General features: G+C 38.6%; 1 protein-coding gene across 1 annotated transcript in view; it reads left to right on the forward strand.

The window, feature by feature from the left end:
- Positions 1-14,438, forward strand: part of LOC139741657 (EH domain-binding protein 1-like) — an 81,340-nt gene that overhangs the window by 53,209 nt on the left and 13,693 nt on the right. Inside the window, exons 13-15 of the mRNA XM_071652235.1 lie at positions 6,005-6,127; positions 7,759-7,894; positions 13,718-13,753. Coding sequence (XP_071508336.1) covers positions 6,005-6,127; positions 7,759-7,894; positions 13,718-13,753 — 295 coding nt within the window. The remainder of the gene's footprint in view (positions 1-6,004; positions 6,128-7,758; positions 7,895-13,717; positions 13,754-14,438) is intronic.

Here is a 14,438-nt window from a genome sequence, read left to right on the forward strand (position 1 = left end):
ATATTTTTGTGCAATGAAAACTGCCAACTGAAATATTAAGAATCCTACATCAAATTCCATCATATTGTGTCACCTATCAAAACATTGAGTGAACAAACCATATTCAACGAAGTATTTCAGTGATCACTGAAAGGACTAAAAATGACCATAAATGTGATCACTGGACCATATCTCTTTATCCATGAATGATTAAAGTTTGTAACTATATGCAAATCAAAGGCTATTGATCTGTTATTTACTTGTAGCAAACTATCTGATCATCACTTGTATGATTTAGAAATAATCTCAGTTATAATGTAATTCATTATGCCAGAGTGTCCAAAATGCAAGAGAGGGGTTGAATAATTTTGCAGCCAACTGTAGGTGATCAAGATAACATATGATTTCTCAACTTGCTTCAATAGCTAGAAATAATTATTCAACATACCAAATGAAGATGGTGGAATATCCATGACACTGTCACTTGACTTTTCCATTTGCATCTTGCCCCCAGTCCTTAACTCTGAACTGGATGAAGTTCACCTGTTGTCTGGTCCTTGGCTGTTTGGAGTTTATTCAATATACAAGAACAGTTAATATCTTACAAACAAGAATGCAGGACATGGGACATTAGAAAGTATGTTAGAGATGGGTGCTAAGGGTGGGATTTCACGGAGCACGCGAACGATTTGCGAAGGACGCAAATGGCAAAATCCAGCATTCGCATTTTGGTCTGCAAAAGATCGCCAAATGAACGTGAGGGTTCGGAAGCGTCGTCAATTGTTCGCGAATGTCGTTTTTACTTCGGCGAGAATTTCAAAAAAGTTTGAAATTTTCTGCGAACCTTTTCCGCACACTTGGTCGTGATTTGCTCGTGAATTGTTCTCGAAAGTGTCTTTAAAGCCTCGTCATATGCGCAAGACCTTCGCAAGACACGCGCGATGTTCGCAAAATGTTCGTGAAACCCCAAACAGACTCCGAAACTTTGGAGAATGTCTCGCGTATGTTACGCGAAATCTGCGAAGTTTTTCCGATCATTTTAAGACGTAATCGCAAACTGTTCGCGTACCTTTTGAGACATTCTCGCGAACGTTTAGCACACGTTTGGGGGATGTATGACCTATACGTTTTCTACAAATAAAAATTGTAGCATACACCTAAACATCAAACAATTATTAACAACTATAGTAACAAAAGAAATTAAAGACTAGCAAAGAGAAAGAAATGTTTGATATACAAAAGAAAATCGCAGAATACAGTTAAAATTAATCTAAAGTATGTAAAATTTCATTTGAAGTATAGAGATTATGTGATGGAGGAACTGCAAAAAAAAAATCATATGCTTTACTAGTGGAGATACGTCCTAGGAAAAAAAAATGTAGGCAAGCACACAATAGAAAAATGAGAGAAAAAGAAAGGAGAAAAAGAGGAAAGAAAAAAATTCAACTCAAGACAGCTTCCACCTCTCCTTGGGTACATTTTCTCCCATGATTATTGTAAATTTTTCGTTGTCCGCATTTCCGTCGCGTGTTCTTCGTGTATGTAACATGCTGTACTTTAGCAATGATACACACGACATTCGCACATACGTCGCGGAAACTTCGCACAAATTGCGCAAGAATAGTTTTCGGCTTCATTGTCGGAAAACATTCGGAGAAAAACTTTTCCGAATGCTGGATTTTGTCATTCGCGTCCTTCGCAAATCGTTCGCGTGCTCCGTGAAATCCCACCCTTAGCCATTGCTATAACAAGCTATAGCAATCAAATTGTAAAGTCCTACCATTGATTTTGAAAGACTGAATCCACTAGTATCTACTGATAAGCTGTAAATAGGACTTTTCACAGTTTAAAATGATAAGCTATGACGAATATTCTTGTTTCAAACATTGCAAGAGCATGAGGTTGTTTTGATACTAGAAAAGGGAGAGGGTAATATTAAACAATCATTGTAGGACCTACATTATAAAGATAACGTGACTGCTAAAGTTTGTTCCAGGAGCTTGATACATGTAGACATGCAGGTACCCCTCCCTTTTCCATGAATTATCTCTTTTCAATTGGATCAGTATGTCATATTCTACAGATAGTGAAATGAATAAAAAACGCACAGAACAGTTATTTCTAGAAGGGTCACTATTGATTGGATAAGAATGTGTGTTTTCAATTACCAGGTTGGACAGTACAGCAAACATCGTTTCAATATTTCCTGTCTAACACTATTCAACTAAAAATCCAGAGACAATTTGATGTCCAAATGAAAATAATGTTGCAATTGTAGTATTTGAAAATATATTATACAGATATGTTGTCTGCTAAAATAGTATTAGCTAAAATACTTGCATTCTGTTGAAGGTGACCATGCCAGCAGCTAAGTCTCAGCGAAGTTCAGTAGCAGTATAGCTGTGGAGAAGATGGAAGTTCAGCAGCTTGGTTCTGTGTTCAGTGAAGTTCAGCAACTGACTCTGGGCTTTGTGAGATGCAGTAGTCTGATTGTAGCAGTCTGACTGATGTTCCATATCTAACACTATAATTGAAAATGTGAATACAAAATAGAAAGTGTGTTTTCAAACTGTTGTTTGATTATACAAGATTTTACACACAATATCTTGAATATGCATGAAATTTGAAATTAGTTCACATGTTTTTGCAGTTTAAATATGTAAAGGACCTTATATTATTTTTTTTTTTTTTGGGGGGGGATGATTAAAAGACACACTTCTAGTATTTGAGTTGTCTCAATTCAACATGTGCAAGCCTATAGTTTGGGGTATTATGACTTGAGGTTCTAGATCTTGTCAATAGGCATCCATGTGGCAAGGTCTACATCTACCTAAGATTTGGTAGGACCAGCTGTACTGTGGTTTCACATTTAGGGTTGGTCGCAGTTACAGCCTGAGATGCAGCCACAGTCTGACTCTGATCATCAACTGCTGTCATGTCATCATGAATTAAATTGCTAAAAGAAGTTGTGTAAGTGGTACTTGCATCGGAGTATGGACCTATAGAATCTACTAATTGCCTTGATAGATAGCACTATTTAGAAGACTCATTAACTTCCTTACTGATGAGTGATAGGCCTACTTATGTTAGTGATAATGTGTCTAATTAGATCTAGGAATACCAAGGCTAAGGGTCTAGTCTGGTTATACTTGTGGTATACACTGGTTAAGTAGTATCTAGGTCAGTAGGTGCTACTCAGGATCACTATACCTCCGGATTCTAGATCTATAGACATCTGATAGTATAGCAGTAGAATTCTAGAGGTTCCATGCCAATGAATTTAGGTAAACATCATTCTCTATCTTATTGTGACATATGCATTGCGATGACAGTGCTGTATGCACTTAGAATTTGAAGATAGCTTTCAAGTCTGAACCAAGATCTGATCGAACCATGGTTTCCAATTTATATTCTGTGTAGACCTGGATCTACGTACTACTACTAGGCCCTCCTACTACTACTAGATCTAGTTAGTCTAACCACTGTCTGACTCTCTAGATAGAACCCCGGGGCACTCCCTGTTAGTTGTACACAGTGCTTCGTGTTCGGGCTGGTTGCAGTTATAACCTCTGAAACCCCAGTACGGTACTTTACAAATTTTGGTTGTAAACCTATAGTAACGTTAGACAGTAACATTAGGACTTGTAAACGTAACAATGACACAGGTAATGTTACACTAGGTCCTGCAGCCGGTTCTCCGTAAATGCTAACGCTACTGCTATACAGTTCACGTTAGGACTTAAAAACATTAGGCCTAGGCTAGGCCCATAATTCTGTGGGACAAGATAACCTAGATTTTCTAGACTGAAAAAAACAAACACACAGATCTTTCCTGTCGATTTGACACAAAACGGAAAATTTGTATCACTTCTGAATACTATCCACACAGGCAAAACAGCTAGACTAGTGACAGTGTAAATATGTTATTTGTTAGACACGTCTTCAAAAATATACTAGAATCTAACAATAAAAATAAAAAATAAATGCAAACCAATTCTTATGAAATTTCCGGTTTCTTCTTCGATCCCCTACACTATTCAGGCCTTAAGTTACCTGCAATTCAGCCATACATGAACAAATCGGGCAATTGCTCTCATGAAATATCTGCACGCTAAATATATCATAAAACATTTCACTATTACTAATTTACCATGCTAATTAAACTTTACTAACGTTTTACCTATTTAGCTCCATAAACTCAGCTGGCTATTTAGTCTTTCAAACAAACGGCGATGTGCCTACGTGGGACTATTGTGATAACGCTACTACCGGTAAGACTAGATCTACATCTAGCCAGCCCTTGGAGAATTGTAGAAGATTCGAACAAAAATATATCCACATAATATAACATTATGAATCCTCATGCATTACTTTTCAATTGCAGACAGCTTTAAACATACTCACTAATTGAAATATGTACTAGTAGCGGTGTATAATGCAACTTGGCCTTTGGGATCTTGCCTCCGTCGTAGATTTGTTGCCTCTGCGCTGTATAGTGTGTATACCCTGTGTGTATACGTGCTATGTCTATGTAGCGAGTGCTCACCGTATGTAACTCAATAGGGAGATGATATGCTAATGATATGTTAATTAGTATTACCCTCGAACATGATGATTGAAATAATTAAAGTCTCTCCTAGCCTAGGAGAGACTTCGTGAAATGGTTTTCACTTCTCCGTGAAAGTCTCTCCTAGCTTAGGAGCGGCTTGGTCATTCTAAGATTTATGTGATAGCTTTTATGTGATAGCTTCATGAAACGGACCCCAGAAGTGATAGAGCGAAGTTAATACTATGAGTTAGTACATTGATGACTGTAGTTTCAAGTTTGTTCATGGCAGAATCAGGGGTGCCCCCCTTGGGACCCAGGGGAGGGGGGTGGGGAAGGGTTCTAATGGGGCCTAAATTGTACATTTTCATCTTCTTCTTGAGAACTCCATGACCCATTTTCACCAAACTTGGCAGGTAGCATCCCTAGGGGGTTAGGAACTCCATTTGTTAAAATGGGCACCATGACCCACCCAGGGGGCCCCCAGGGGGCCCAAACCCCCCAAAATTAAGGAATCCGCAAAAACCTTCTTCTCTAGAACCAGAAGTGATAGAGCTAGGTTAATACTATGAGTTAGCACATTGATGACTGTAGTTTCAAGTTTGTTCATGGTAGAATCAGGGGTGCCCCCCTTGGGACCCAGGGGGGGGGGTGGGGGTGGGGGTGAGGAGGGGTCCTAATGGGGCCTAAATTGTACATTTTTATCTTCTTCTTGAGAACCCCATGACCCATTTTCACCAAACTTGGCAGGTAGCATTCCTAGGGGGTTAGGATCTCAATTTGTTAAAATGGGCACCATGCCCCGCCCAGGGGGCCCCCAGGGGGCCCAAACCCCCCAAATGAAGGAATCTTTAAAAATCTTCTCTAGAATCAGAAGTTATAGAGCTGAGATAATACTATGAGTGAGTACATTAATGACTGTAGTTTCAAGTTTGTTCATAGGAGATCCAGGGGTGCCCCTCTTGGGGGTAGGGGGGAGGGGGGTGGTTGGAAGGGTCCAAATGGGGGCCTGAATTGTACATTTTCATCTTCTTCCTGAAAACCTGATGATGGATTTTTGTCAAACTTGGCAGGTAGCATCCCTAGGTGGTCAGGATCTCAATTTATCAAACTGGGCACCATGCCCCACCCAGAGGGCCCCAGGGGGCCCCAATTCCCCCAAATTAAGGAATCTTGAAAAAATTGGGCCCTTATTGTACATTTTCATCTTCCACTTGAGAATGCCTCGTCAAATTTTGGTAGAGCTGTGAATAATTTAGATTAGTGACTGCGTGAAAGGTGAACTTGCGATACTCAGGTGAGCGCTAGACCCGCGGGTCTCTTGTTCATTTATTACACTGTATAATGATGATCTCAAGTAGGTTAAGCAAAGTAGGGAGCCCACTTTGACCAAGGTATGCAGCATGCCTTGATTTTCACATACACTCTTCACATAGGCAATTGTTGGCATTGCATGCTTTTGTGTGCTTTATAATCCAGGCCAAGCAAGAAGACCTGAAAGAGAGAGCAAAGCGACTCTTGGAGCAGGCCAGAAAAGAAGCAGCAGTGAAGAGAGCTACGCTAAAGAAAGGCCAGTCACCCACTGATGGAGATACTACGGAAGTAAGTTTGCATGTCCTGAGTAAATGATAATAGTGATTATGATAATGATAATAATACAGGGTATTTGTAATTCCCTGTACCGCTCTGTCAGAGTGCTCAAATAGCACAAGAAATTTCTCCAGTAAAATGTAAAGCATAAAGAGTGAAGTGAAGGAATAGATAATGCTTGCATACAATTTAGAAGAATTTGAAAGGTGTAAGCAGTGTAGCAACCTGTAAAAGACACCTGAAAACTTGATGGTGCTGTGCTGGGTTAAGAGGATTACTGAATGTAGCAGAAGGCATGATGCATGCATAGTTGTAGTGAACTACATTTGTGGATCTGTATGCAACTCAAGCATATAAATATGCGTGTGGGCGTGTATATGTATGTGCATGTGTGCATGCATGTGAGTGGGTACAAGTGTGTGCTGTGGAGAGGAAACAAATTCTCATTGCTTTGATACTCGTGACAAGGGATATTTTGGCTAGCTGTTTGTTTGTGAGATTGATCGGAGTTTCAAATGGCCATGAGCATTGTAAGTTGCATCTCCACAATGAGAAGTGGGAAATCAGACCTAAATTATGTTCCAGTTCTATGTCCTTGTTGAGTGCCATGCTGGTGCCCAGTATTCAGAAATGAAAAGAAAACTGATGCATTCAATGGGTAGAAAATGGGGAGAGAAAAGGATAAGGGTGGGGGTGGCCGAGATGAAGGTGGGGGGGGGGGGGGGAGGGATATGTAAATGAGTTTGAGTATGGGTTATATAAAGCAGTATGTTTCTACATAGTATGTTGGTATCAACTGGCACAAACTTTTCCTTATTAACTGATATACTGTATCCATCCAAAGGGTTTACACTGTGCAGTGTGACATTATGGGCAATTCACATAAGAAGATACAGAATATGTTTTGTGTTTTATTCAGTATGGTGGAGCTATGTCAAGCAAGAAGGAAGGGATATCTTGTGGCTGAGAACCATAGGAACATTAACATTGTATAAACTCTCTAGACTTAAAATGCCACTCGCTGTTCAAGTTGACCTAGATTGATAGATTACAGACAATGAAACATTATATCAGAAGTTTCATTACTATTGCACGTTTCAGGTGAGACAGTTATGGAATTTTAGGGTTTTGTATGTTTTTGTGAAACAGTGATATCTGTCAAAGGACGAGATGAAGTGATGATGTCATCCCCTTGCAATTCAGCCTTTTTCTGTTCATGAAAATATTCTACAAATCCTAGTTTTTGTTACTTCAAAAATCAACATTGCTAAGCTGTTACCACTCTATAATAACATGTTGCAAATTTTGTATGTCATTGCTTTTTTTGTCCAAGTATTCATTTGTAAAGAGGATATCAAGTGAAGATTTGTGTGCATGTCAATAGGGATCTTGAGAGGTAATGGCACCAACACCACTGTAATCTGCTTTAATCTCTATAGATATCATGTCAAACATTTGTGAAAACATCTAAAAAACTAACATTCCATAGATTTGCTATGTCACGTCAGAATGTAATGAAACTTCTACCACATTCAACCCGAGTGTGCAGTAGAGTTTCCACCCATGACCTCCGCTGACCCGACATTACCTCAGTAGTGCCATAGAGTCGTAACATTTGAGGACTTTACTCCCTGCAATTTCAGGAGGATGAAAAGAGAAAAGAAGACCTGAAGGCGAGGGCCAGGAAGCTCATCGCCGAGGCTCGGGGGAGCATCAACAAGCCTGAGATTGAGGGAATCGATGAGATGGCCCAGGCAGTGAAAGAGCAAGCAACGATAGGTAGGAGGAGAGAAACAAACTTATTTTGGCATCATCTCTTACATCATCCTTGGTATCCATCGAAACGTTTGCTCATTTCTAATATCTCACGCTCATATTTACATAGTGCTTATACACGTTACGATTTATAGTTGTATGTTGTTGAATGTATTCATTTGTTGCCATTTTGCTTACTGTATCCATTTTTTTTTTGAATGATATGATATGTTCGTGATGTATGTTTTCTTTTTATTCATTCACTTGAGTAGACATTGTTGTAGAAGATCATGTCACAGAATTACGTCTTCAAGTTATACTCTGTGTTCATGTGATGTAAAATAATCTGAGTTTTGGTTCTACTGAGCTGTCATTGCGTGATGAGTTTGTGTATGTGTTAAATCACTTTTATTTTATATCTACTTTAGCTGAATGTAGGAAATACTGTATATATGACATTTGTCATCAATCTGTTTTACTTTTTGTTAGTGGAGAGATTTAAAGATGAATTCTTGTTAAAAATGGCAACAAGAAGAAAAAGTGGATTGTATCCCTTTTTAAAGATATCATTCAAGATTTTACCTCAAAATGTTCACTCAAGCATCCCTTCACGAATTGCTGTACCCAATTGCCCCTTCTTACGAAATGTATCTATGTGTTTCATTACATGTGTGTTTGTAAATGTGTCTATATATCTCTTCTTGTGTGAATGTGAGTGTGTGTATGTGTGTGTGTGTACAATTAAGACTGAAAATATGCGTTTGGACATTGGTGTGCCCATCTCAGCTGGACCATGTCTAATGATAAGTCCAGCAGAAAGAGTGAACTTTTCAGTTTTCCCACTAGAGGCAGACAGTCTGACTCAGAGGGAAGGTTGATCACCCAAGTGGCGATAATATAGCAATCCTTGCCTTTACAGAAACCTGATTCCGTGCTCTAAGTCTTTGTTGTACCCACACTTTCTAAACTTCCCAACTTTTTTTTTTCTTTCATCTTCTTCCCCCTTCCCTGTAAGTTAGATACTATGGATGTGAAGGAAAAATTATGCTTGAATATCATAGCTGAGCTCTGTACATGGAATGCATTTTTGTAAGGAACCAGATGGAATTTATGCCTTTAAATGTGTTTATGTGGTACTCAAGCAAAATTTGCATTCGAGAAGACTAAAAACGCCCAAATCTCCAAAGTAGCAATGTCCAAATTTTTGTTCTGAGTTTTGATATTAATAAAATGCCTCCACTTTAGAATGACATATAATGTATTTCAAGTATGAATATGTAACCCTGGCAGTATACTTCAGCAGAAAAAAAAAGGAAAGAAATGTTGATTTTTTTTTGTGTGTGTGTATATGTTTCAATGAATTTCTCACCATAGCGAACTTTGTTTTGTTTTGTTATGCAGTATGCGTTTGTTGTTATAGGTATAGGAACTTCATATTTTCTCATTTTCTTTGTTCCACGGATACCTTCTAAAATTGTAGGTCAGTGTAGCTGTTCCGTAAACATTTAACAGACTATTTGAATTCACACTTGTAAATGCAATGAGACAAGAAAAACGGTCAAAAACTGATTTCCAAATCTGTGTTGTCCATACTTTTCTGATCATCAGGTAGTTATTATGCTGCAAATAAATTGGGATTTCTTAGACAAAATTAGTTATCACAACATCGGACTATCCTGTTGAAGGAAAAAGCATATCAGTTTTCAAATGATCCAAACTTTTCACTGTTGTTAGCGTTACGCCTTCCATCACAGAACTTGTATGAATTTGAGCTTCGTCTTCCAAAGTGATTCTGATATTCCCTTAAAATGATCCTCTTTTTAGTTTTTAGTTAGTGGAAGTTCCCTTTCACTTTCAAAGTTTGGGAAGTAAATGATACATCCATATCAATGTGATTTGCCATCATATGATAGTGGAATATCTTTATTTTGTATGTATCATTAACTGACTTAAAGCTGACAGAAGTTGATAGTGCGAAATGCCCCAAACTGCACGGGTCTTTCATGAAAAGTGGTACCTGGTATTTGGATTATGTCAAATTCAAGTAACTTTTTGCCATGATGTTAATATAGGGAAGCCCATGCTGCTGCAAATGTAGGAATCACTCAGGGGGAGTAACATTTGGGCATTGACAAAGAAGCAATGGAGCATGGAGATTGCAATACGGTAACTGAAGACCTCTCGTAATTGAAAAGGATCTTTGTCCGGGGCTGTGAGCCATACACAGCAAACCCAGCAGGAGAAGGGGTTGAATGTAAAGCAGCAAGAGTTCTATGTGGCATTCAGCACCCGGTATCTAACCGGCTGATTAAGTCCATGGAAACAAAGCAAGATTATGTGTGGATTCCTCTCCCTGAAAAGCTCCAGTCATACATGTACAACTGATCCCCAAGGGTCTTTTCTCTCCTTTCCTCTTCTTCTTCTTTAGGATTTTTTTTTTCTTCTTCTTTTTGAGCCTCCTCTCTCTCCTCCAGAGCTCACCCCTACACAGTCCCTCTCTCCCATAGCAATGGGTGTAGTGTGCCGAGACCAGGGATTCTTGGTAGCTTCTGCGTCTTGAATGGGGAGAGCCTGTCACATAAGTTGCATTAGCCTCTCCAAATCATACAAATCTTATCAGATTTAGCGGTAACAATGCCCCGTGCCTTTCCTTATAGCATTGTGCCTTTGTGTGCTCAGGGATGAAAGTGGCTGAAAGAAAGTATTCTACATTCCTACACACTGCTGCAGCCATTGAAAAGGCATGAATAAGGACTTTTACAACCCATCAGAAGAGAGAAAAGAAAGAAGGAAAAAAAGGGGGAGAAACGAAACAGACAGACAGACAGACACACATATGAAGTGTTGTGTTTCTGTGTTTGTTGTTGTTTAGGTTTTTTGTTGTAGTTTTTTTCTTCTTCCTTTTTTTTTTTTTTGAAGTGGAAGTGATAGAACTGAGGCATTACAGAGTCATCCTGCACTTTCCCTGCTGCTGTATATTTTCCTTGAGCTCCCACAGTTCTACTTGTAAGGCTTTCTGGAAACAAAGCGGCCTGTGATGTTGGAACTGGTCTGACGATGAATGGGGTACTGGAGATTAGATGGACTAGTGGTGAAGGGGGAGAAGCTGTGTAAAAGGCGGTCTTGGAATCTTGCCGGGCTTCTCTTTACAGTCCCCCCCCCCCCCCCCATCATCATTTTCCTCTTTAACACTCTGAGGACCGTCATCTCACAATGCTATTGACATTGTATGTAAACATATACTGATGGGACTGAAAGAGTGGAAGTTCTCCAGCAACCACTCGAGGAGAAGAGAGTTTGTGCCTCCAGGCACTATCTCACGACTTCTTAGAGAGGATGGGGTCACCCCGCTGACTACATCCAGTGGGAATGTGGGCAAATGTATGACAAAAGGAATCTCTGAGAGATGATAACTGCCTCCCCCTTCTACCAGTTCCCCTAAATGATCTGGCAAGTTTGGGCCGATAAAGATACCTCTGGTATCTGGACAATATGTGTTGAATCACAGCTCCAACAAGCCTGGGGCCTGGTAGTGAGAAGTGAAACAGCTCCTCCAGTTTTTTCTTGTCATCGGCCGAGTTTTTGTCGATACCGAGGAGCCTTGTAATTGCTCTAAGATTGAAAGGTGTGATTCATCAATTCAGTGTTTCCCAATGACTGATTGATGCCTACGCCACTCAGTTTTTCATTCCCCATTTCAATGATTGGTTTGCTTATAGGGCCTTTTCCCTGGAAGCATGCACTTTCTGGCCAGTCAGTTGTGGTAGACTTTATAAAAGTAACATGAAATGCAAATCATCCAAGATTTGCTTATGTTTGTTGTTTATTTTCTTTCTGTCTTGAGTTTGTTGTGCTTTCTGTGTGTAAATTATTTTTGTCTCTGGCCTGTGTGTAAGGTGGTGGCATCCTCTACTTTCAACTGAGGAGTTTTTAAGTATTCTTGTCAGTATTACACATTAAATATCAAGTACATTAGATGTCAATGCTGTAGATATTGTGCTGCATTTCTGCATGCAATGCCCTGATGTATTTGGGTATTTGAAACACAATATCCTAGTTGAGAGTGTAATGTTTTACTACATTCTCAAAACATTCCTGCACAGATTTGCTCTGTACTTGATTAAGTCTAAGGAATAGAGCAATTTGGTCCTGGCCACCTCATAGTGATCCTGACCAATTCAACAAATATGGCAGTAGAGCTTATTCATTGGATTCTTCTCAGCATCATCTTTGGAACATTGCTCTCTTTCCCTCTATCATGTAGCCCTCGAGAGTAGCCCCCTCGCGTGATTTCTCTCCTTTCACCCATAAACTCCTCTTAAAATTTTTATCTGTTTGACAGCACAATACTATTTAGTCATGGTCTGTCAGTGACAAGAGAAATGTCCCCAGAATTATCTTCTTTCCAATAGATTAAATGTGCAAAGCTGGTCCTTGAATTATCCTGTTTCACACATAGTAGTTTGTAAGACTGAACAGTTTTTAGGTATGATATTGGTGAAATTGTGGTGTGTGTGATTTGTTTTGTTTTGTTTTTGTTTTTTTTTAGTATGAAACTATTCATATTCATTTGAGATCTATGTTGCTGTCAGTCATGGGACAGAAACATGGTCTGCTTCGGTTTCAAAAGAAAGTTCCCGTGATAGTGGTATGGCAGTTATCAGTTTTATGGTCCAAAGTCATTTTCGCAATCAATACTTCTGTATCGTCTTGTACCCACCGAATGATGTCATTCTAGCATTGAAAAATACCTAAAGATAGACTCCCATTCTTACGGCTGGACTTGCAACTTGAGCTGAAACGTCTTTTTGATGAACATCATGTTAAACCAGAATACTGTCGTCACATTCTGTATTTTGGTAATGTGATTTAGAGAGTGATTGATGAAACTTCAAATATACCTGTTGTGATGTGCCAGCATTTCGATTGTGGATACGTATGGCATGCTCTGTAGACAATGTTTGATCACAGTTGTTTGATTTTCTTGTCTAAGTGTTTCTGTAGACAGTCATATATACTCAATTTTGTGTTTTAAGTGTATGAATTCATTTCTATGTTGATGATGTCATTCTCTTCACTGAGAACCAAAGTAATGTCTGGACGTCACCAGTAAAATAGATAGATGGATAGATAGATACATAGACAGATAGATTAATTGATACATATTAAATAATTAAAGAAGTGAGTAAATAGATTAGAAATAGAAGTACAGTGTATGCATCTAGAATAGAGGAATCGATCGATATATTGAAGAATTTAACTAAACTGTAAATTTTGAGAAACTTCTTGTTATTTTTTGTGCTTGAACAAAAACATACACCAAGAGTGCAAATGAGGTATAGAGAATGAGTCCAATACTTAATTACTGCATTAATTTGTTTCTTTGTACAGGAAAATAAGGTGCAGGTCCCACACACCCATGTTCATGTTAGCACTTAATAGGAATCTAATCCCAGGCACATTTGCATAGTTTCCTTTTAATTTTACACCATCTTGATAGTGAAAAGACCACTTAGACTCAATCTTTGCTGGCCTGCCAAAACTGTAGAAGGCCTTCACATAATATTTCATTTCAAATGAATGATCTGCCATTTGTTAACACACTCTTGCCATTTAGTTTGGTTTCGTTCAATTACTGAATATATTTTCCTCACCTTTTCATTCTTTCTCTTTCTCCTTTACTTTTTCCCTTTGTCATCTCTCTGCCTCTTTTCATGTCCGATGAGTTTTGTAATCTAATATTTGTTGTTGGTACCCACATTTATTTTTTTTTTTTTACATTTCTGCTTTTGTTTTGTGCTGATTTCTTTGTTTTCTGTTATCCCCACATTCCCCTGCCTGCTGTAGGTCTTGGTTACAAGTTTTATCAGTATGGTCACTCTGGTAAGACATTATCCTAACATGGCATGAACTTTCATTTCAGTTTTTGCTTCAGTAGCGAAATTTATGAGTTGGACACATAGTCAGTTTGCCTTACACACCGTAACACATTGCTTTTACAGGATGGCATATAATAGGTGGAATGATGTGCTAACTGATGTGTATATGAAGAGTTTGTTTGCAAAAACCGATAAGTCCATATTTGCCAAATGGAGATATTAGCGATTAAAGGTCAAGAAAAATAAAGAGAATAATTAGAAAATTGTTGCTTCTTTTGACCATAACTTCAAAAATATACCTTTATATGTAGTGACCAAGATATCATTTAAAAGGTATTATTTTGTACTTTATGACAGAGACAGTACTTCAAAATCTTCAAAAATGGACTTATCGGTTTTTGCGAACAAACTCTTCATATATACCTTGAGTTAAACATATCAGCTGGTATTGTATAACTTAAAGAATTGTTTACATGTATTCATAGTTATGTATGATATACCACTCATAGAGTTGCCATACACCCGGCCAACTAAGAATCAACACCTAATTTGAATGCATTATGAAATGATATTGTGCCGATGTATGAACATTAGCACAACTTGTCTAACCTCATTACAGTGGTGATGATAATATACACATAAATATACCAGGTATGCCATCTCAACGTGATGTACATTACCAAAACTTC

This window comes from Diadema antillarum, unplaced genomic scaffold (assembly GCF_040938485.1).
Source record: "Diadema antillarum isolate AM-2024a unplaced genomic scaffold, OU_Dant_1.0 seq00000944_RagTag, whole genome shotgun sequence".
NCBI lineage: Eukaryota > Metazoa > Echinodermata > Echinoidea > Diadematoida > Diadematidae > Diadema > Diadema antillarum.